This window comes from Mustela nivalis (assembly GCF_964662115.1).
Source record: "Mustela nivalis genome assembly, chromosome: 14".
Classification (NCBI taxonomy): domain Eukaryota; kingdom Metazoa; phylum Chordata; class Mammalia; order Carnivora; family Mustelidae; genus Mustela; species Mustela nivalis.
The window spans coordinates 36,958,394-36,981,379 of NC_139033.1; the positions used below are offsets into that span (position 1 = coordinate 36,958,394).

The window sequence follows — 22,986 nt, forward strand, 5'->3', positions numbered from 1 at the left end:
GTGTGTGTGTGTGTGTGTGTTTGAACACGTTTGTTTCTTTTAAGTCACTATGTTTTACAGTGGTTCATTATATAACAAAAGTTAATGATACATAAATGGTTGGGGTCCTTTCAAATTTGATTGGTCAGTGATGAACCTAAGTTCAGTATATTTTAAAAGCTCTCTAGGTGATTCTAACGTAGATCCAGAATTTGAAACCATTAGCCTAGATAAAGGCACTTCGTGCTTTGTGGGCTGGGTTTTAGGTGGGTCTTCTACTTTAGGCCAAAGGTTTACCTAATGGAACTCCTTTGCAGCTTGGGGATACTTAAATTTAAAATAAATAAAAGAACTCTTTAACTCATTAACTTTAAAAAAAATAATGAGTCAAGATATGACCTACAGGGGGCACCTGGGTGGCTCAGTGGGTTAAAGCCTCTGCTTTCAGCTCAGGTCATGGTCCCAGGGTCCTGGGATCGAGCCCTGCGTCGGGCTCTCTGCTCAGCAGGGAGGTTGCTTCCCTTCCTCTCTCTGCCTGCCTCTCTGCCTACTTGTGATTTGTCAAATAAATAAATAAAATCTTAAAAACAAAAAAAGATATGACCTACAGGAAATTATAAATATCTTAAAAAATTTTAACAAGAGATGTAAAGGACTTCAGATATAACCTATCCTAACCTTAACCTTGTTGGAGAGATTGAAGCCCAGAGAGCTTAAGGGACTTGCTGAAAACTATATAATTTACAGCAGAGCCTAAATTCCACACAGGGTCTCTGGCCCCAGATGTGTGTGTTTGTTTTCATTTGTTTCATATTCTATATGGTGACAGTAAAGTGATACCCTTTTTGAGTCACCATATGTGACCTCATAAGGAATCTGTACAAGGAAAAATTTAGGCTAGGTCATCTCTAATGTTTTAATGGGTTAAGAATAATTCAGTCTTTACAAGGTATTCCTAACCTTTTGTGGTTGATAACATGGTTGACAGATTTGTTGATTATAAAATGTGCCTCGCATCCTGTGAGAGGTCATGAAGTTGCAATCCTACTAAGCCGAGCAACTTTACTGTTCTTTAGGAAACTACAAGGGGAGGCAATAGGAGAAGGATGCTTAATCCTTTCCATGAAAAGAGAAAGAAGCCAACTGAGCCATGGTCAATGGATGAAAGCAGTTTATTTGACATTAATTGCAGAATTTACAGCACTACCATTTAATGATAAGAATAAAAATAGAAAGAATCCAGTGTAAGCAATGTTGTGGACAAAACATCAGGGTAGGAAAGGAGCAAAATTGAAAAATGCAATTAACACTCAAAGAAATCTTGCAAAGGACTGGGAGCTTATCAAGGGGTGAGCAGCCCCTTGATAATGGTGTGTGATCCTCATCCCCACCAGGATTTCAGGGCGGTCACTGAACATATACCCTGTTGACCATCCCTGGGATATCTTTCAGCACAGTCTGACTTAACATGTCTGAGATGGGGCGAAATCTGTGTTAGAAAATGCTTTGGAACTACAGCTTGGGGTGGAAGAAAAGAAGAATGTGGATTAACTAGCGTGTGGATTTTCTTTTTCAAAATGGAAGGGAGTGAAAATTTTAGCGGGTGTGTTTTCCTGATTTTCAGTATAAGAGGTGATGTCAAAGGGACTGACTAAAAATAAAGTTTAAAGCTTTCCTCTGTGATTTTCTTGGAGAAAATATCTGAAAAACCAAGAAATAGAACAAGAGATGTGCATGTGACTCTTTGATCTTCTTGTCCCTTTGGAATCTGGACAGAGACCTGTGAAAGGTAGTTGAGTTTCTACTACAGGGCTGGGTTTCTAGAAGAGCTAAGCTAGAAGCCATGTGGCAGAGCATGGGTTCTGAATGAGTACAGGGGGTATTAGCCACTCTACAGCCATTTTCCCCATGGCTTCATAAGTCTCTTCCTTACATTTTAAAACTTTAAATAGAGCTGGGGCAGATCCTTCTCTCTTTTCCTCTTCCTCCCTTCTCTTAATCTTAGTCACCTTTTAAACCATAAGACAACCAATGGATTGCAAGGAAGGATTCAAGCCCCACAAGCCAGCATGTGAAATTAAAAGGTGTTTTAATCCCCTGAATCAACATTTGAGGTCAGGGCCTAAAGGGAGAAAATAGCTAGGACTCACTCAATGCTGAGAACAAAATCCCATGAAAGAAAAGATCCTAGAACGTCTTGTCACTCACTTTGGTGGAAGGATAGTTTCTCTACTAAGGATTCATTGACCAAGAAAGAATCTACTAATTAGTACTAACTGTACTAATAAAATATTAATTTGGATAGAGATATTAGAATAGGAAAGATGGAAAAAATCGGCCACGCTCTTTCTCTGCAGTCCAGAAAAACACCTTCTGGGAGAAAAGCAAAGAATGGAGAAGAGAACTAATTGTAATTCCTAATGATATCTGTCCATAAAATTGTTTGGCATCCTAGGCTAGGGGAGAAGGGCCTGAACTGTCCTAGGATTGGGGGTGGGGGGCGGATATGATCTGCTGGTTGGAGATATGGATTAAAAGAAAAACCAATGCCAATACTATGACCACATCACCCCAGTCCCTACCTGCCAAACTTGGACATTCTTTATGATTTTTTTAGTGTGAGAGTGGTCTTCCTGTTTCAGGAATTCCAATTGGGCAGATGTCTTACAACCTCGCATGGTAAAAAGTTTGCTGACACCATTTAGACACCAAATAACCTAGCAAAGAAAGGAAATGATATTCTGCCTTCAAGGCAATATCTGTTAATGGTATAACTACCGACCCAATAGCTAGTCTTTGAATACTTCACCTTTTTTCCTAGGAAGCATAATCTGAAAAAATTTTATTCCTAGGTAGACATAATCTGAAAAAAAAAAAAAAAAAACCTTCACATTCTTCCTAGGTAGTCGTCATCTGAAAGTTACTTCACCTTCTTTTTAGGTAGTCATAATCTGAAAAAACTTTCCTAGAGAGCAAACTAACTCTTGAGCTAAATGCCAAGTTGAGTCAAAGCAAGGAAGACGGGGGAAACCCCACGTTCTTTTTTTAAGTAGGACTTTCCAGAAGAGATAGGCCCTGTTCTTGGTTGACTCAGCCTATCCCCCACAAAAGATCAATACCATGGGCGATGTACATTGCCCCTCTCCCTCAGAGAAGAGCAAGGATCAGAGAGGAGGTGGGGGTCTCCTTTTCCTTCTGGTATCCTTCCTGATCAAAGAATTGGGAATAGCTAAAATACAAATTAGAAACAAGATGGCAGAAAACCTATTAATATTTTTGTTTTCTCAATAACTGTATCCAAAGGTATAGATAAAATAGCTAAATTACCAGGATGCAGAGGAAGAGTAGTAAGGGGGATTCTGGTTTGAAAGAGCCTCCACTGGATTGTGGAGACCAGGATGCTTTACAGTAGTCAAGATGGTTAAGCCAACCAGTTGGCGCACCCATTGTCCTGTCTGATAGAGGCCAGCTTGGGGAGAGATGGGAGCCTGGAGAGCCACCGAAGATTTGGGATTGCTATTTTTTCTTCCTTCCCTTTCCTGTACAAATTGGGGTCTGTTTTCATGCTGGCATGGGCTCAAGACCAAGGGATCTCAGAGAAGTGCTGGGGGTTGAGAGAGAGAGAGAGAGAGTAAGGTTAGTGAGCTTGGGCCCAGCTCTCTTTAAAGTGACACTCAGGCAGATCTCTTCCTAGTGCCCAAATCTACTATGACCTTGATTTCCCAGTCTGGGCCCGTGTTCCCCCATGACAGCAGATGTGAAATCCAGGCCAAGCTGAGGAAATTCCATAGTTCTGTGTCTCCAAGGAAAGGACATCCACTGGCACAAAGCATTGAGTAAAAACCCTTTAATAACAAAATAACATTCACGATGTAGCTACTTCAGTTGTCTGAAAAACTCAGCTTACACTTGATTCAACATATCACTTTCCACAGAAGTTAAAAAAAAAAAAAAGGACATAAAATGGCATAACAAAATATACCTTGAGTTTCATAAGACAAGTCTTCTTGGCAAATCCTAGTGAGCCAGACCCAGGCGTAGCTTGTAATAAAAAGGGCTGGGCACGCTCATGTCTCAGACACTCCTCTGTTTACTTTGGATCAAAGAAGCATTTGAACTTTGTAGATATTACAGTATCTGCATCAGGAGGAATAGTTTGTGGGTTTGTTTGTGTGAGGAGAATTTCACCGAAACAAATTATCTGTTTGGTTTATGGCGGAAGATCATATAAAGCTTTCTGGAAGATCGAACACTATTACAATCATTAACTGTCTTACAAAAGCCAACTTAAAATTCTGATATCCATTCCCATCTTTGGCAAATTAATCAGGGGAAAAAATTAAGAAGAATATGTATTACAAAGCTTTTGTGATCACCGTCTACTTTATAAGGTCAAATAAAAAAATGTTTGTTTCTCTTATTAATGAAAGCACATTCCCCCAAATTCTCATTGACTGGTATTCTGAACGCTTTATTTTTGGTGGTTTCTGATATTTTGCAGAGCAGATCTGGTTCTGCTTTCCCACCACTGTCTCCCAAACTGCACTCTCCTGTGCGGAAGAAAGGGGGCTGGGCAGTTGGTCTGGCTTTATGTCAAGCACAATGGTTTGGGAAATCAGTACAAAACTTGAGAATGAGTTTCAGACCCCAAATGTAAGAAAGAACAAGTTTGCCCAATCCACTGCAACCGTAAAATACTTTCTGAGATAGAGAGGCTTCAGAAAATGGGGGAGTTTAAGCCAAGGTGGTTTTCCAAAACTGGGGTTCAAAACGTCTTATACTCCCTTTAGGATAGGCGAAACCTTGTCGGGTAGGAAACAGGATCACCTCTGACCCTCGAGAGGAAGAACCATGAGATGACTGCACAGGGGTGTTTTGGGGGAATGGCCATCGATTTTTACCTAAATCACTGGAACAGCTGGTGGGTTGTCCAAGAGAAGGGAAAAAAAAAGCCCAGAATAATTACTGATTTGGATACCATTTGAGTTGCTTTTGAGAACTGACTTGTCCACAAAATACAGGAAGAAACTAAGCGAGGCCACTCCCAAGCAGAGATATCAGAGAAGCTAGGGCCGGATGATTTCACATCTTCATCTACATGGTCAGTTAGGTCTGAGGTCATGAACATAAAACCAAAGGGACTCCTTTTCGAGGAAATTAAAAATGCAGAGTTGAGTTGTTTCTTCCATGCTTGTTTCCAACCCCTTCTCGAATATAGCCATACTGCTGGGCTCTGAGGATCCCAATTTGTGGAATGTACGTTGGTAACTCAAACTTGGAATGACCTTTCTCCTAAAATTTGAACTCGATTCAGTTGGAGACTCATTTTGAAATCCCAACAGACGTCAAGGTATTTTTTTGAGGTGAGACATCTCCCAATAAAACCAATATTACCAATGTCTGAGGCTGAACTGTGTACATTTTCACAGTTTAATGTATACACAACTGTTCCACAACGGCTAACAAACGCTCGGCACCCATGCATAAATAAAGTCCATTGAACCAAAGGGGAAGATCTAGTTCAAAATGAAAAATGTTGCTATTAAGACCACAATGCATCACACTGCTAGATTTTTAGCCTCATGCATAAAATTATAGCACTGATTGGCAGTTGCTAATTATAATACTACACTGTTAACACAGAACAATTAATTGTTCAGACCAAGTAGCACAAATGTAGAAAATAATTTTTTTTTTCAACAGAGCAAATGAACACAGATTGTTTCTTCAGCAAAATATGAAACTGTAAACTTTGGGCTCATTCTGCAACTTTCCCCAATCCAGAATAAATAAAATCCAAAGGGCGGGGGGAAAAGAACATACCTTTTTTTTTAAGCGCACCTTTTTGTCTATTACAAAAGCACAACCTAAAACGTATAAAGCTTTTTTTTCTTTTTTCTTTTTTTAAATCACAGTTACCAAAAGAAACAGTGAATAATTTATTACATACGCTATAATAACATTACTCTAAACACTAGTATCTATGAGGTATATCTGAGAAAATTCAGTAAGGATTTGCGCGGTCTGCATTGCCATCATGCCCAGATTCATATTAAAGCTTTGGAACCGTGAAAAACTAGAAAAGGGACAAGAACGGGGGCGGGGGGGGGAGGCAGAGGGAGGAGACAGAGAGAAAGAACCTTTGGTATTAGTATAAATCTTGTTCTTTGCAGGGCTGCATTGCAAAGCACCACAGTACAATGAGCGCACCCATTTACCGTATGGAGGCCCAGATGAAGCTGAGGTATTCACAGAAAGGATTAAAAAAAGCACAGAGAGGTCCAGACTGGCTAAATCATTGCTTTGGTTCAAGCAAGGCACTCGTCCCGTGGTTATGTCACACTTTGCAAGTGAAGCATGAGGCTGGGGGTGGGGGTTTGCTGAGGAGGCGTCTGCCAACCGGGGATGTTTTCTGTGTTCAGGCTGTAATTGCTCTCGCTAAGTTCCCTCTTGGGTGGGGGCTGGGGGAGTGCGGTGTGTGTGCGTGTTGGGGGGAAGGTGGGGTCTCTTGCCCTTCCAGCAGATCTTCTTTATTTATGTCTCTCAGGTATTCTGAGGATTCTATTTTGAAGAGGAATTAGGGAAGAAAACCAAAGTCATTTGCTGTCTGGAAGAAAGGCCTTACCAGTTTGCCTCGTCTGGGAAGGGAGGGATGGAGCTTGGAGCTTGTCTGGACCAGAGAGAACTTGCACCTCTGTCTGTACTGGAAACTGCAGAAAGGGGTTAGGTGTCTCCTAGGCTGTCAATCTGTCGTCTCAATTCCTCCACTAGCTAGTCTTTGGATGCATGGGCTGGTGGGTTGAATGGTCTTTTCCCTTCTTAGCTTGTCTAATGGTCTTTTCAAAAGCTCAAAGATAACTACAGTATTCGAAGTGAAAACTACTAGTCCTCAGTAAACACATACTAATGGTGGATCTTAGCATACGTCTGAAACCCACCTGGTCAAAAGCTGAGAATGATTCATTGGCTAACCTACAAATCACTCTGATGAATGGGTCTTAATAGTGATTTAATCTTTTAATGGAATCAAAAGAAACTTAGAGAAGACCCATTAATTTTATGAGTAAGAAGGGAAGAGAGAAGTAACTTTAAGTAATCATTTCTTAAAGTGGCCCATCCATTTCTCTGAAATTCTAGTGTCACCTCTCGTTTACAATGAATAATCCTTAAGGACCTACGGGTGTAAGGCTTAACCTTCTCATAAATACAGAGCTGGCCTAGAAACAAAGTATCAACACTCACAAGCCAAGGGGACTAGGACAGAACCTGAGCAGCATCACTGTCACATGTGCAGTGATGACACTCTCTTTCTCTGATAAATATCACCTAAAAATATCTCTAATATTGAAGCTCAACAGACCAAGAAGGAACTTTCTCTTCTCACTGAATTAAATGTTTACATTAGCAACACTTTGTGATGCGGGGACTCAACAGGGGTCACATGGATCGATGCATAACTTCTGGGCTCAAAACCCCTCAGTGGGCTTGATAGTGCAGGACTGGTCGCCTTTCCAGGCAACTGATCCTATGTGACTTTACGTTGAGGTTCTAGCCAGACAGACACGGAAATGCCCGTGGCTACTTCTACAGAGTGAAAAGGTTAAGGGAGAAGCCCCAGGCCCCACTCACTGCTAAAGGACAGCCCCTTTCCCTCTGCCAGAATGTGGCCCATCTTGTGCCAAGGGCACTCTGAGCAATGGATATAGCCCTGGAGCTTGCCTGGGCTTTGCTTCTAGATGGTTGACTTGGATAACTATTTCACTCCTCCGGGCCTCTGGGGCTTGGACTAAAGGATTTCTAAGGTCCCTTCCAGCTCCTTCACTCAATGATTAGAATCTCTATGGTTCAGGACATTAGAAATCTGTACTGGGATAGCTCCAAAGCAAGGACAGAGGTCATGGCTAAGAATGAAGGTCACTTCCAACCAGTCTTCTTCACCAATTTGGAACTGGAATTTAAGGAGTCCAATTACAGCAGCATCTGAACTTGAATCGTGAACGTGTGCAGGGGACAGCGAACACATGAGAGAAACACAGAAAATATCCCTTCCCAAATTAGCAGCCACCGCCACATTGACAATTATTTCTTTGGGGTATCTGAGCTGTGGCTGTACATACCATATGTCAGAGAGAATAGTTAAAATTATAAAAGAGCACAAGCAAAATGCAGACCGCACAGAGAAAGAAATCTTTGGTATCTTTGGTGTCATCAACACGATTAAAATTACAAATGGAAAAAGTCAGTGAGGTAGCCTTCTTTGGTTCTCACTAGAAATAGAAAGTTTTTCCTTTTTTTTTTCTTTTTTCTGCTTTTTTTTCTTCCCTTTTTTGTTTGGTTGTTTTACACACACACAGAGTTCATTCTTGGAAGCAGCTAGTGTAAGGGTTTCTCTCTTTTTGCTGTTATGATCTTTGAAAACTTATTATTTTTTTTTTCCAGTTTCTGCAAAGGAGCCCCGACATCTGGGCAGGTGAAGCAGGGTCTCGACATGTGTTGTCTGAACGCACAGGTTCGGGCTGAATAGTCATTGCTCATCCACAGACTTTGCTCTGTTGTTCTCACAGCAAACAAACTGCAGTGCTCTCTACTGTTTTAAATAAAAACTATAAACTATACAGTGCACCTTTCATAGTGCTGAATAAGTTAAATAAATAAGTTACGATAGGAAGGCTCTGAGGGCCCCAATAATTAAAAGGTGACGTTTGCCTGGGACCGGGTGGGGCTGCAAACTTAAATTAAATAATTTAATAATCATTATTTAAACTATCTTCAAAGTTAATTCAAGAAGGAAAAATACCTTGTGTTTTGTGTTTTGTTTTGTTTTTTTTTTTTTTTTGGTAACCTGTACTTCTTTCCTGTAACAGAATTTCACTGCTTTATAAAGCAAACCATCTTTCAAGAGAATTCTAAAAGAAATTTTGCATCTCTGATGCACCCTTGGTCTGTGTTTTGATAAATAAGCACGAGGAGTAAAATCAACCTAGGATGACATACTAATTACCAAAATCCTATACATTTGTGTGCTAGAAACTAATTCAAATAAATTAATTACATTAATGGTACATAGCCTGTTGGGTCATAACCCAAAGAGACAAGGGGAAAAAAAATGTTTCCTTTTGACGGTCTTCATTTTTTTTTTTTTTTTGATGGACAACATGGATAGCCTCTTTCAATAGTCTAAGTGAAAATAAAGCAAGAAATCATAGCCTCATGTTCATAAAGACCATTTCGATGTGACAAGCACACAGAAAAAAAAAATCCCCATTTCCCTCTCGCCGGTGCGACCCTCACCACACCAGATCCCACTGTCTCAACCCTGGGAACCAGAGCCCACTTTTCTCCTATGAGTTTGCACTTTGCTATTTTTTTTCTTTTTTTCTTTTTTCCCTTTTTTTTTTCTTTTTTCTTTCTTGTCCTTTTCCAGGTCTTTGGATTTAGCTGTCATTATGAGAGATCCAGAATAAAGCTATTCAACCGAAGTCCTCAAGCAGATGTGTCATTCTTACACAGATGATTAAACAATATCCAAGGTTTCTTGAAAGTTGAGTTTATCTCGGATGTGCCCAAATGAAAGTAATTTCAAGTGTACACCATGAAGATGCTGGGATACTTTTCTTTCCTGCACTTTAGTCTTCAACGATACAGTAAAGAAAGCAAGGTACGTTGTAGAAGTCTCGCATACCCATACAGTGTTGAGGGACCACTTGAACTCATTAGTTGTATCAGGGGACAGTATCTATGTATGGCGATGTCTGTTCACAGTCTGGACACCCACAGGAAATGTGGGTTGCTTACAAGGACAGCTGTGAGAATACATGTCGAGAGAGGCCTTTAAATCCATATTCATCCACGCTGACAGACTCGAGAAGCTTCAGGCAAACTTATCTCCCGAGGTTTACACTCTGTGAAACGTCTGCTGCTGGAGATGGAACAGAGTGGAAGGCTTCCATGGAACAAACAGACCTGTAGCGATGTATTTTTTTCCTATACACATTTTGTCCGCTAAAAAGGTCTCAGCTGGTTGATTCCAGTCAACCAAACTCAAAAACCTATAAGGACAGCTTGGGCTCTAGCTTTAACATGTCTCAGACTGTTAGAGTCCTTTTGGTATCTGAGAACAATAAGCATTTCTGGTCCCTGTGGGATTCATGCAAAATAGCCCATTGGCCTCAATGATAGGCTTTGTGTTAACCTATCTACGTAAGGCCTTATATTATTTTAATAATTTTTTTGGTATTTAATAACACATTCTGAAACTTTCTAAAACAAACCCCCTCCCCGCCCCCTTGGGAAGAACTAAATCCCGGGCAGAAAATGGGCATCGGGACAGCCGTATCTAAAGCCAACGTCATTAATTTATGAGACTTAGATAACGAACCATCCCTTCTTCCTTTAGTAAGGATTTTGGGGCCTTGAGAACTAGAATCTCCTTTTGTTTTAGAGGTGACTTGGTCTTAGCTAAATGTACAAAAGTATTAAGCTATCCAGTCTTGCACGTGAATCTTCAAAAGTTAGGGACACACCAGCCCTATCCCTTCCTTCTCCATCATTTCCTACTCACTCCTCCTGGTTAGGCTAATGAGTCTCAATCACCCAGCAGCAGCAGCAGCAACAAGAACAACAAAAAAAAATCTCTGATCGGTTAAGAACCATGTTAGTTATTTCCATAGGATTTGTCTTTGGGCTTTGGGGTCAAACCTCAACCACACATATTACCTCTTTTTCTCAGCTTTTTAATATAGTCCATTGTTCTTCAACAACACTGGGACTCAGGCTGTTCTTTTTATATTTTTTTAAAAAATTCCTACTATACAACCTGTGGAAAATCTGAGTTCACCATCAAGTTATATTGTCAGGACCTTGTGGTAATGGTAACGAACACTTTAGTTATTCTACCAGCATTTGCAAAAGTGGGAACGTGTCCCCACCTGTACCAAGTGGTCGTGATTTTTTTAAAAAATTTGTTCAACTTTAATTTACTGGCATTAATAGGTGAGTGCCCAGCACAGGTAAGATGAAATGATTGATCATCTAAGAAGTATGTATATTTAGCTTTCAAATACACTGAATTATAAAAATGCATATATATATGTGTATTATTTATGTATATGTGTGTGTGTGTGTGAGATTTGCCTTCTGAATTTTGATTTCACTTTAGTTAGAGATGAAAATTAGCTTCAATTTCTTATGCCCACAGTTTCCAGGAGCCTGTAGGTGAAGCTGCGGAGGAGACACTCGGATCTCTCCAGAGAAAGCGTCCTGCTGAGTCCTTCACTCCTTTCTCTCTCCTGTACCTTTAAGTGGTACAACCTATCATTTTACATTTTGGAAAAGCCTTTACATATCAGAGTGGCGTTTTTATTGTTGTCGATGTTTTCCTTTAAAAATGAAATAGACTGGCTCTTTTAAAAATGTTCCTGGAATGAAAGGATTATGTCCCCAGTACCAAAATCACGTTGAAAACAAAAGTAAAGCGAGCCTAATTCCCTCCAGGAATAAAGAAATTTTCCCACTCAATAGCCTTTAGATTTCTGCCGCCTCGAGAGTGTGAATTTTGTTTCAGAACTGTCCCGAACTTCACCCCTTCGTTCCTAATGGCTGAGATGCACCTGGAATTTTCTTGGATTGAAGAAACAGATCCTCACCTATAACTAAGTCCAAATGGTTATTTTCTCTGAAATTATTAACTTAAGTAAATTTTAGAAATGCTTGAGGAAAACCACTGGGTCAAATTTCATCACCTTTTAATGGGTAGGGTTTTTTTCTTTTTCAGATTTTTCACAAATTGGAATTCTGTAGGGCTGACCATTTTGATATGTACATATATGAATACACACGTGTACACGCATGTATTCATATATGGCTCTAAATAATTATCTAAAAGCAAGCACCTCTCTCTGGTATGACATTATCCAGTAAGAGACATTTACATCTGGAGGGAAGTTCTTGTCTTTTGTACATTAGGATGTCCTCCTTGGGTCACCAGGACCACTGAGGGGGCGGACGTGGCTACAAGAGCTTTTATTGGTATTGAAATCTCAGGCCACAAAGGCAGGCTCTTTGGGTTTTGACATCTTCAGGGGTGCCCGAACCCAAGTGGTGAGATTAGTGTGCCGAAAGATCACTAACCAAACCCAGCAGGTCTGTTCCCTCAATCCAATCTCCAGAACATTGGCCGCAAGTCACAAGGATTTTACGTAGAAATCACGGACTTGAAGTTGCTTTGTTTCAACCCACAGGGAGTATTCCCCGGCAGAAGTATGCTCTTTTCTCCATTGTTTGACAAAGGAAACATGGGATACGAGAAGAGACAAAAGGATACAGGGCAAAGTCCTGGGACATCCCAAAGTAGGATGGAATACAAGAGCCACGGAGAGTCGCATTCCTTCCCAGCTCTGCGGCTGCTATCCCTGCAAAGGGAGACCCCTCATCTCCCTCACTGGTGGGGAGCGAGGAGGTGGCACCACGGATGATGGGGCTGAGGGGAGCAGGACGCTGGGCTTCTCCCCAGATCCTGCTTTGCATTTCCCCTCCAGGATGGAGACAAACCCCCGGTCGGTACTGCTGCCTCACTCCAGTGCCAGCCGTGGTTGCACACAGGCTGGTCAAAACACCAGGGAACGGCCGCCCTGAGGAAACCCGATCAGCCATTCCAACAGGAGCTGGACTTCCCCTATAAGAAGTCCCTTTGGTGGATCTGCTCCCTGAGGAGATCAGGAACACCCTGATGGGAAGGATGGCTCCTGGAGAGATTTCTGGGCTGGCCTCATCTCCATAGCTAGTGGGACCGGACCCCAGAGGCTTCCCAGCAGTTACAGAAGACAAGCTCCCCACTGCCCCGTGGGTGGGCCAGGTCTCACGGACAGACCTCACCCGTCATCTTGATGGTGGTTGAGGCGTTCGTCTAGAGCTGACTCCAAATACAAATAAAACTCATTTGTGCCACGAGTCCATTTATCAACAGGTTAGACGCTGAAATGCTTGACTTTCAACTTTCCTGGGAATTTTCACAGAAATCTGAGTACTCCAAATCATCCACAGTGGAAAACGGACTCTGGGATGGCATGAGAAACGAGCGAAATTCGGAACTAAGGCCTAATAAATGAAGCAATTGACCAAAACCAGACATGGACTTGGACAGCAAGAATTTGGGGTTATCACCAATGTCAAGTTGAATCTATATATGTATTCATATATTATATATATATCTCTTTCTTTAGAAATGCAACTTTACAGCTGAATTTTAAAAAGCTAATAGAAAAGTAGAAACTGGCAATTATTTTTACGTCCCCCCCCCCCCCACCCGCAAATGAAGCCATTAGGATGTAGCAATCACATGAAAATGAGGCTGTTGATTCCTCTATAAACTCTTTGGTTCTGTGGTTCAGGAGAGTACGTGTCACCAAGACCCCTAACCCTGACCCCCACTCCCCTTCCCTCCCCTGATGCTGAGACTCTGAACATAGAAGGAACCGAGTCTAAGGGATAAGCAAAGAACATTCAAGTGACATTATTCCCCATGCTCCGAGGAGTAGAGGAAACAGATCAGTATCCCAACATCTTAAACTTGGAGTCCATGGAATCTTCTGGGAGATTCCAGGTTGGGGCAGAAAGCCATAAAACAAAATTAAAGGGAAACAATAAAATCAAATCAATGACCCTTGCCTTTTGTTGCTCAGAAACAAAATTGATTACCTTTACACAGATCAATGACGCTATTAGTATTTTAGCCAGACAAGAGGAGATACTGAACTGAAACAAAAGATGTGAGAAATCCTCGTCTTTGGTATTGTAGCTGTTGAGGTTTCTGTTGTTCTGTTCCGTGTTCTTTTGAAAAACTGCATAGGCACAAATTAAAGACAATCTTCAACTTCACGATTACTGATGAGTTGTCAAATGAAGCAGGAGCCGCCGAGGCTTTTCCTTATATCTATTCCTGTCTCAACCCTTTCTTTAAAATCTGCTTCCAAAAAATGTCCCAAGAGGTCTGTTTACACACAGTGTGTCTCGCTGTTTTTTTTTTTTTTGTTGTTGTTTTTTGTTTTTTTTTTCTGGCGTGCTTCCTTCTTGGTGATGGTGATGTTCACTGATTTACGTATTTATTTATTTATTCATTCCTTTTAATGGAACAGTTTTGTTTGTTGCAGAAGTAGGTGCAGAAAAAGTTTCTTTGGTTTCGATTAAGTAATTCATAAAAAAGTCAGTCTCAAGTGTCTGTAAAGAATCATTGCAGCGTTTGGCTTGCTTCGAACACCCCCATGGGGCCCACCTGGGGCCATTCACTGGTAAATATGCACATCGTGACCTTCGCATCTCCCAGAGTTCTGCGGGCGCTCTTCCACGTGCCGTGGGAAGGTGGCAGCCAGGAACCAGAGCTGGCGTGGCAAAGCCACTCTCTGGGTGGCTGGGCTAGCCGGTCTGCTCAGCCCGATGGTCAGCCAAATGCAAGAGCTGGATGCCATTTGGAGTTGCAGAGGTTTTCTGATTTCTAAAAGTAATCACAGTATTTTTAGGCTAGAAAATGGCAAGTAAGAAATGTCTTTGGTTTGCAGTATTCTGCTTCTTTGGTGTGCTGTGTTTTCTCCAGATTTACTCTGCGGTTTTGCAAGGGTGATTCGACAATGGAAGAGATTTGGGACTAGATGACCCTCATGAGTAACACGTATGGTGGTTTGAATTACTTTTTTTTTTTTTTTTTTTTTTTTTTTAATTTTCTAGCTAGAAAATACTGAAAAACGGCCCTACCAATGGGATGGATGAGGAAACAACCGAAATGCGAAAGAGTGAGAATGATTTGTGTTAATGCACAGTGGGAGGAACCAGGTGATTACTAACCAAGAAGGACACATCGATGATCTAAAAAAATCTAGATCTTTGAAAATGCTGCATTTGCTCCATGTACCGTAACAGTTAAATTGGCCTCCTGAGTGTGCGTCTGCATTGTGTACAAACAGAATTTGTAGCAAACTGCAAAATGTGCTTGAAGCCATATTCCCAACGATTCCCTAATGACTTCACAATCAGCGTCTTGAAAACCCAGATGCGGTGAATCCAGAACCTTCCTTACTTCTCTGTTTATCTACGTTGTGCTTGATATGTTGAGCTCAAGAGAACTGATTTTTTTTTTTTTTTTTTGGATGGATCCAAGACCACGTGAGATTTCCAGGAGGTAAGGAAAAGAAAATCGTAAACTGGATCAACTTAAAGCTTTCCAAACCATTCAATGGAATGATGCCTGAGTTGGAAAAACAGGTCCTCGGATTTTTTTTTTTTTTAATTTCTGTATTTAAAAGTTGTGCTCAGTAATTATCATTCTGATGTTTTTTATGTTATGGCTGTGAACTTTGGTGTACTGTGGTATGATGAGGCTAAGCACTGGGAAAGCAAATGAGGTCATTCTTGTTGCTAGAAGAATCTGTCATGGTAGCATCTTGGGAGCCCAAACTCAGAATCCTTACATGGGCCAAATTCCGACCGTGACACGTGGGAACTCGGGCTGCAACAGGGCCCCAAGTGGGACTGTTGACACCCGAAGAGATCCTGAGCTTGGCTAACACCATGCTGAAATCAACCCGCTCCAGGAAGGCCCCCCCCCATTTGGATTTCTGGGATGCTTAGCGTGCTCAGAGGACAATGTCCAGTTCAAAGAGATTCATTTTCAGCTTGCACTTGGACTCCATGAAAAACAAAACAAGAAAAGAACACCTGGCCTATGATTACAGCTAGAATAGAAGTTTCTTTTCAAGAGAATTGTGCTTTCAAATCACCAGTGAAGGGCCCCAGCTAAGAATCCGGTGTCTTTTTCCTTTGTGTTTTCTTTTGTGTCGGTTGTCCTCACCTGGAGGGGACCTGTGCCCACCCGAGAGTCCTTCCATCACGCTTTGGTACAAGTGCTGGAGGTGGACGAGGAGCCCCCTGTGCTCAGATCGTCCTGCCACTTCTCCAGGCTGCGGCGGCGGGCGTTCATGAAGAAGTTGCTGACGGTCGTAAGCTCCAGGCCCAGCTGCTGGGAAATGGTGATCTGCATCTCTTTGGACGGGCGTTTGTTCTCCTTGAAGATGGCAAAGAGGGTTCGGCGTTGGAGGTCGGTGAACACCAGGCGGGATTTCTTCTGGGAATTGTTCCTGTCTTTGTTTGGTTCTTGCTCTTTGCGTTTGCACGCTTGAAGGGGAAAGAGAAGAAGGAGGGAGTCAGTACGAGTGGGAGAACCAGCCCCCGAGAAGGTGAGCCACTGAAAACATGGACAGAGTCGTACAAAGGGATGTAAACCGTTAAACTTTATTGTGCGCGTTGGCCCCGCTGTCAATAACCAGCCTTCCCCGCTCGCCTCGGGGTGATGGAAGGCACCAGGGAATGGAGGAGAGAGGAAGGGGAGAACAGGGGGCGCCGTTCTCCGTGGTCTGCTGTAAACCCGTGGCAGCCCCCCGCCTCCCAGCACACCCTGAAAATTCTTCATCTCTGAGATCAGGCACTGTGAAGAGAGTGAGGACTCCAGGTCCCCAGCGGGAGCCTGGGCAGGCAGTTCCTCTTTCATAGTCAGCTTCTAGAAGTGTGCACGACTGAGCTGAAAGGACTTTTTGGAGTCAAAACTTCCAAGGGCCTTATTTTTTTCAAAACCAAAGCTTCTACGCATGTGATTCCAAAGATTGTTAACAGAACGGAGGTAGAAGCGACAGAACGATGATCTCATCCCAACCCAAATCCCCTTCCTCCAGACTTTTGAAAAATTATGGAAAAATGAAACAAAAACAAAACAAGGAGGGAAAGACCCAAAATTTCGAAATGGGTTGAGCCCACTCCACTCCGGGTAGTTTGAGGTGAAGCCGGCACAAGAGGACAGGGCTGGGGGTGGCAGAAGCAGCCCAGCTAAAGGGGACATTAATTAACCGATGTGTCGCTATCTCTGCCTTAGCCTACGAGTGCCTGGAAGGCAGGGAGCAGGTCTGCGGAATGTTCCCAGCTGGCCCGTTTGGGAGCCATCGACCTAATGGAATGCCTGCGATGCCGAGGTCGCCTGATGCCTGGACTCTTTCAGGGGGTCTGTGTACTTCACCGACCCATCTGGGTCTCAGAAAAGAGCCTCATGGGGCGCCTGGGTAGCTCAGTGGGTTAAGCCGCTGCCTTCGGCTCAGGTCATGATCTCAGAGTCCTGGGATCCAGCCCCACATCAGGCTCTCTGTTCAGCAGGGAGCCTGCTTCCTCCTCTCTCTCTGCCTGCCTCTCTGCCTGCTTGTCATCTCTCTCTGTCAAATAAATAAATAAAATCTTAAAAAAAAAAAAAAAAAGAAAAGAGCCTCATATGGGCGAACTACCATGGGGCTTGCCCATCAAGAACGTGAACATGACTTTTTTTTTAGAAAAGATTTTATTTATTTATTTGACAGACAGATATCACAAGTAGAGAGGCAGGCAGAGAGAGAGGAGGAAGCAGGCTTCCCGCTGAGCAGAAAACCCAATGCGGGGCTCAATCCTAGGACCCTGGGATCATGACCTGAGCTGAAAGCAGAGGCTTACCCACTGAGTCACCCAGGCACCCCAAGAACGTGAACATGAGAACACCTGCTCAAGTCGCTGGAAAGAAAGCCCAGCTCACCCAGGGGCGTCGTGCAGCATCGACAGAGCTGACCGGGGAAAGGCAAGGAGGGAGCAGAAGCACTCCTTCTTGCATCAAAGCCTACTGGACGTTCTGGCCCGGGTTGGGCATTCCTTTGTACTGGACTGACACCCTCCCCCACAGAGTGAGCACTCTGGGTGCTGCCTGGATGTCTTCCCACACCTGGTAGCCCAGGTTTGCCAGTTTGACGTCTGAGCCCTGGGTCAGGGCGTGACCTTCCGCAGGGAGCAGCTTGTGCGGGCGGGCGGTGGGGGGCGCGGCTGTTGGAGTATGGGGGGGCGGGTAGCCTTCCCATGGATGGGTCTTACAATTTAACCTGAGGACCAGCATGTAGAGAGGAGATCTTGTGGACGCCGAACATCCCCTTGCCTAACTGGCCCTCCTTCCCAGGGGTGCTCCCTGCCGTAAAGGAGTCACTCCCAATACAGGAAAAGTGAGGACACATTGCTTTGCTAAATGCTTTCTCTCTGACTTTTTCCTTCTTCATCTTTTTTTTTTTTTTAAGATTTTATTTATTCATTTGAGAGAGAGACAGAGAGAGCTCAAGCAGGGGGAGAAGCAGAGGGAGAAGCAGGCTCCCTAATGAGCTGGGAACCCAACATGGGGCTCCATCCCAGGACCTGGAGATCACGACCTGAGCCGGAGGCAGATGCTTAACCGACTGAGCCACCCAGACGCCCCGCTTTCTTTCTTTTTAAAAATAAAAGAAAATATAGTACCTTTGAAAATGAAATATACTCCTCCCCTCCCGCACACAGAGACCGATGAAAGCAATTTGTTTCCACGTGAAAACTCTTTCTCTTGGAAGGTCGGACTTCCTCAGAGAAGGTGAGCTTCCCAGGCAACGGAAGCAAAAAGGCTGAAATGCTGCGCACCTGTTCTCTCCTCACAGGCGCATCGCGCTGAAGGCGACCTCCTCGCTCATCCCTGCCAGGATCTTCCGTTTGGGTTGGATTCTGTGTCTTTACCACACCCTTATCTTCAGACTCACGCTCTCTGGTCCAATCTCCAGGCTTCCTCAACACGGCTTCTCAACCTTAAAGATGCCCGGGAGTCACTGGAGACTCTGGGGCAGGCAGCCGTGGGTGAGTCCCCAGAAGCTGCATCTCTAATGCACTCACAGGTGATGCCAGTCCTGCTGGTCCACGTGCCACAGCCGACTCCCAAGCACACACCTGACTTCTAAATTCTCAGAGGAGCGCCCTGATGGCAAGGAAAACTCTGGAGCCAGGGGAGCCTGGATTCACAGCGGGGCTCCTCCCCCAGGGCCTTGGGACCCCAGGAAATTGCTTCACCCCTCAGAGCCCGTGTTCCTCATCCAACGGAAGGAACGACACTGACCGCAGAGGTCCAAGAGGGCGTGGCAAGCGCTCCCTCCTCACCGTCCCTCTTACTGCATTGCCCCAGGAATCCTGAGGAAGCCGGCAGAATTGTTCTCATTTTAAATTTTTTTTTATTTTTTATTTTATTTTTAAAAAATTTTATTTATTTATTTGCCAGAGAGAAAGCACAGGCCGGCAGAGGCAGAGGGAGAAGCAGGCTCCCTGCGGAGCAAGGAGCCGGATGTGGGGCTCCATCCCGAGACTCTGGGATCATGACCTGAGCTGAAGGCAGAGGCTTAACCGATTGAGCCACCCAGGAGTCCTGGATTGTTTTCATTTTTAAATGAATTCAGTAGAGACCTAGATTGGGTAAGTCATTGACCTGAGGTCCCATTCCAAGTCTGATGCAGACCCAGGGTAAGAATCCAGTCCTTCCCTCTCTCCAACTTTCCTTCCTTCCTTCCTTCCTTCCTTCCTTCCTTCCTTCCTTCCTTCCTTCCTTCTGTTCTCTTTCTTTCTAAGATTTATTTATTTGAGAGAGAGAGAGAGAGAGCATAAACAGGATGCAGACCCAGGGTAAGAATCCAGTCCTTCCCTCTCTCCAACTTTCCTTCCTTCCTTCCTTCCTTCTGTTCTCTTTCTTTCTAAGATTTATTTATTTGAGAGAGAGAGAGAGCATAAGCAGGGGGCGGGGAGAGGGAGAAGCAGGCTCCCCGCTGGGCAGGGAGCCTGATGCGGGACTTGATCCCAGGACCCCGGTACCATGACCTGAGCCGAAGGCAGACGCTTAACTGACTGAGCCACCCAGGCGCCCCTCTCTCCGTCTTTCTCATCTACAGAAATAGCAACCACGCCGCTGTCACATTAGAGGGGATCTGTTCGCAGGGCAGCCTCTGGGGCTCCGCCACCAGACATGCTGGTTTTCACCGATGTGCGGCAGGGTTCTGGAATCTGTGCTTTTACAAACCTCCCTGGGCCCTCCTGAGACATGGGAACCAGCATGCCAGGTCACAGACTATTGTCCCCACCCCAGTCTCCTGGGACACCTGGTGCCAAACCTTCCTCGGGAGGATTCTGCATCAAAGGTGGTGCACGGTGATCTCCTGATAACAAGATCTGAGCAAGTATCCTCTACAAACGTTGGCTAGCCTCTTGCCTTGTCCTCTCTTTGGTCTTTCCTGAAAAGGCCCGGTGTCCCAGGTGGGTGACCTCGGCTGTGAGTGTGTGGGGGGCGTGTAGAGAGGAAAAGGGGCAGGAACAAGTTGGGTCTGTCAGGCAGATACAGGCTGCGGTCATCCTGGAACCTGCTGTCATCCTTTGACACCTGACCCCATGGGTGCAGTGTCTTCAGCCCTTCAAGGCACCTGCCCATCCCAAACCACAACTGGGTCCTCATCCCTGAGTCGTAGAACACAAGGGCTCTTGGCTAGCCCGGGGCTGTCACTGTTCATGTGGGGAGCTGGAGGCCCAGCAAGGTGAGCCTTAGTGGAAGCTGAAGGGTGGACCCTTGCCGAACCTCCTTGCCATGATATCTTGGAGCGGAATGTGGGGGTAGAGATGGAGATTCTCATCTTACAGTGGGTGAAGGTTCAGGGACTTGCTTATGGGGACACAACTGGCGCTGGAGTGAGGACATAGGCCCAGAGACCCCTTCCCAGCCTCCCTGGTGCCCCAGAAACCCGTGAAGTAAGAGGACGTCAACCGGGGTCAGACTCCTCGGCACCCCCTGCTCTGGCCCTGAAGTTTTCTCACACTGTGGGGTTTTGTCCCATGAATCCAGGCACCTATTGGACAACCTCTTCTGTCTGGGCTGGATCACGCCCACTTGTTTTTGGAGAATTCAGCCCTGACCATTTGCTGCAGAATTAGTGCGGAAGGTCGCTCGGGCTCCTGCACAATGGCCTCAATTGACGGGAAAGGAAAATGTCTCATAGAAGTGAGCTCTACTCCCAAGACTTGAAATGAAAGACTTTGTAGTTTTACTTTTCTTGGGCAACTGACAGAGGGCAAGGCCAAAATGGACGAGGGCCTGGCAGTTCCTACGGACCCAAGTGCAGAGCCCAGTTGTGTGACCTGGGTGTGGTCCCCCGGCCTCCCTGTGCCTTCCTTTCCCAAGCGCTCACCGACCCCCGACACGGCTACCCAGGACCTCCCCACCTTGGTGATGGATTTGGCTTCATGGGCCTCTCCCTCTGTCTAGTACCGTGACTCTTAGTGTCCCAAACCAAAGGCAGATGCTCTTTTTCTCAGTGACACCTGTTCCTCTCTCCTCTGGCAGGCAGAAGAATTATGGAAATTTCGGCTGTTACCTGCAAGCTTAATATACACACCTGTGTTAATATACACAACCCGTTCTGCCTGCAAAGTCCCACACTGGGCGGGTGCCTCTTTTGAGGACACCTATCCCACCTACCTAGTGGAGAGTGGAATCAGGGAGTTTCTTTTTCCCTCCCAGACAAGACGCTTTGGGGTTGGAGCTCTGGGACCACCACCTCAAGGATCCTAGGGGGCGCTCCTGAGTTACGCGCTGGCGGAAGGTGGCACGGGGCAGGCAGGACCTGATTCGGTCTCCAGGGGGTGCCAACGTTCGCCTCCCCTGGCTTGTCCTTTTTTCTCTGATCTTTCAAATAGGATGTGTAAACCCCGGTCTCTCAGGTTTCTTCCCAGCGTATTGCTTCTCTTTTCATGAGTTTTCAGGTCCTGTCCCTGTCCTCCAGGCACCCAGCAGCTCCTCCCACCTCTGCCCTAGCCCTGCTTACCCTCCTCTGCTCCACCCAGCTCAGCACCTCCCCGCCTCTCCAGCTTCCTGTGTGGGCCAGGGTGGCCCTGGAGTCCTGCAGAAATGGCCTTGGCCTTGCAACCCTCCTCCCTGGAAACCACAAGCACACAGGACAGAGAGGTCTTTGCAGAGGCCGGTGGGAAGGTGAACTGTTGAGCTCCTGGAGAGGAGGGGAGTCCTGGCTCTGACAGCAAAACAGGACGCTTGGGGCTGGGCAAGGGGGAGCCACCTCCAGAGGGGACTCTGCAAGGAGCAGCAGTCTCTGGTGTAGGCAGAGAAGGAGCTATCTGCCCCTGGAAGGCCTGCTGCCCCCAGCTCCCCAGACTCCCCTCTGCCTGCTTTAGCTTAATCAGAGGGGTGGAACCCCTGCCAGACTGCCCTCCTTCCTCTTGGGAAAGGAGTCATTTAAAATTCTCTGCAGCAGGGGCGCCTGGGTAGCTCAGTGGGTTAAAGTCTCTGCCTTTGGCTCGGGTCATGATCCCAGGGTCCTGGGATCGAGCCCCACATCAGGTTCTCTGCTCAGCAGGGAGCCTGCTTCCCCCTCTCTCTCTGCCTACTTGTGATCTCTGTTGAATAAATAAATAAAATCTTAAAAAAAAATAAATTCTCCGCGCAGCCGTCCTGCCCCTTAGTGTAAATGAGGAGAGGCTCCTAGAGCAGGCTTTGCCGGGGGGAGCAGAGGCTTACAGTAAGCAGGTGCCCCCAAGGGGGGTAGAGCTGCCCCACAATGGGAACTGAGGCAGACTAATTGCAAAATTGGCCCCAGTTCTTCCCTTCCCAATATTTACACCCCCAGCAATGTGACTCAAATATCCACCCCCATCCCCCAGCATGAGATGGTGTTTGCTTGTCTTTGCTGGGGATCTGGACTGGCCAGATGGTTTGCTTTAGCCAAAAGAATGTGGCCGAAGTGACAAGGTGGCAGTTCTGAGCCCAGGCCTCAAGAAGCCATGCACTTTGCTCATGCTCTTGGAACTCTGCCTGGTGGCCACGCAACAAGCCCAGACCCACCCGGGTCAGCGGACTGCAGGTGCAGGAGGGAGTGGGGCTGAGACCACCCCAGCGGAGGGCCCTGAGCAGCCGAACCGCCCAGCTGATCCACAGACCACAGCAAAAATAAACATTGATGGCTTTATGCTCCTGGTTTTGTGGTTTCGCATTATGTAGCATTGTTGTGGTGATAGATACAGAAGCCAAGGGAGAAAACCTTGGCATTCCTGCCCAGGGAAAGTGAAATGTCGGATAAGAAGTCTCCACTTGAAATGGAGACCTGGTTCTCGGCTGCATGACCT

At 45.3% G+C, this 22,986-nt stretch overlaps 1 protein-coding gene and 1 long non-coding RNA gene across 2 annotated transcripts in view; both read right to left on the minus strand.

The window, feature by feature from the left end:
• LOC309848361 overlaps nt 1-22,986 on the minus strand; it is an 801,917-nt gene that overhangs the window by 44,229 nt on the left and 734,702 nt on the right. The gene's annotated exons all lie outside the window — the stretch shown is intronic.
• Nucleotides 1,134-22,986, minus strand: part of ONECUT2 (one cut homeobox 2) — a 59,573-nt gene continuing 37,720 nt past the window's right edge. Inside the window, exon 2 of the mRNA XM_082698918.1 lies at nt 1,134-16,140. Coding sequence (XP_082555044.1) covers nt 15,854-16,140 — 287 coding nt within the window. The 3' untranslated portion in view covers nt 1,134-15,853. The remainder of the gene's footprint in view (nt 16,141-22,986) is intronic.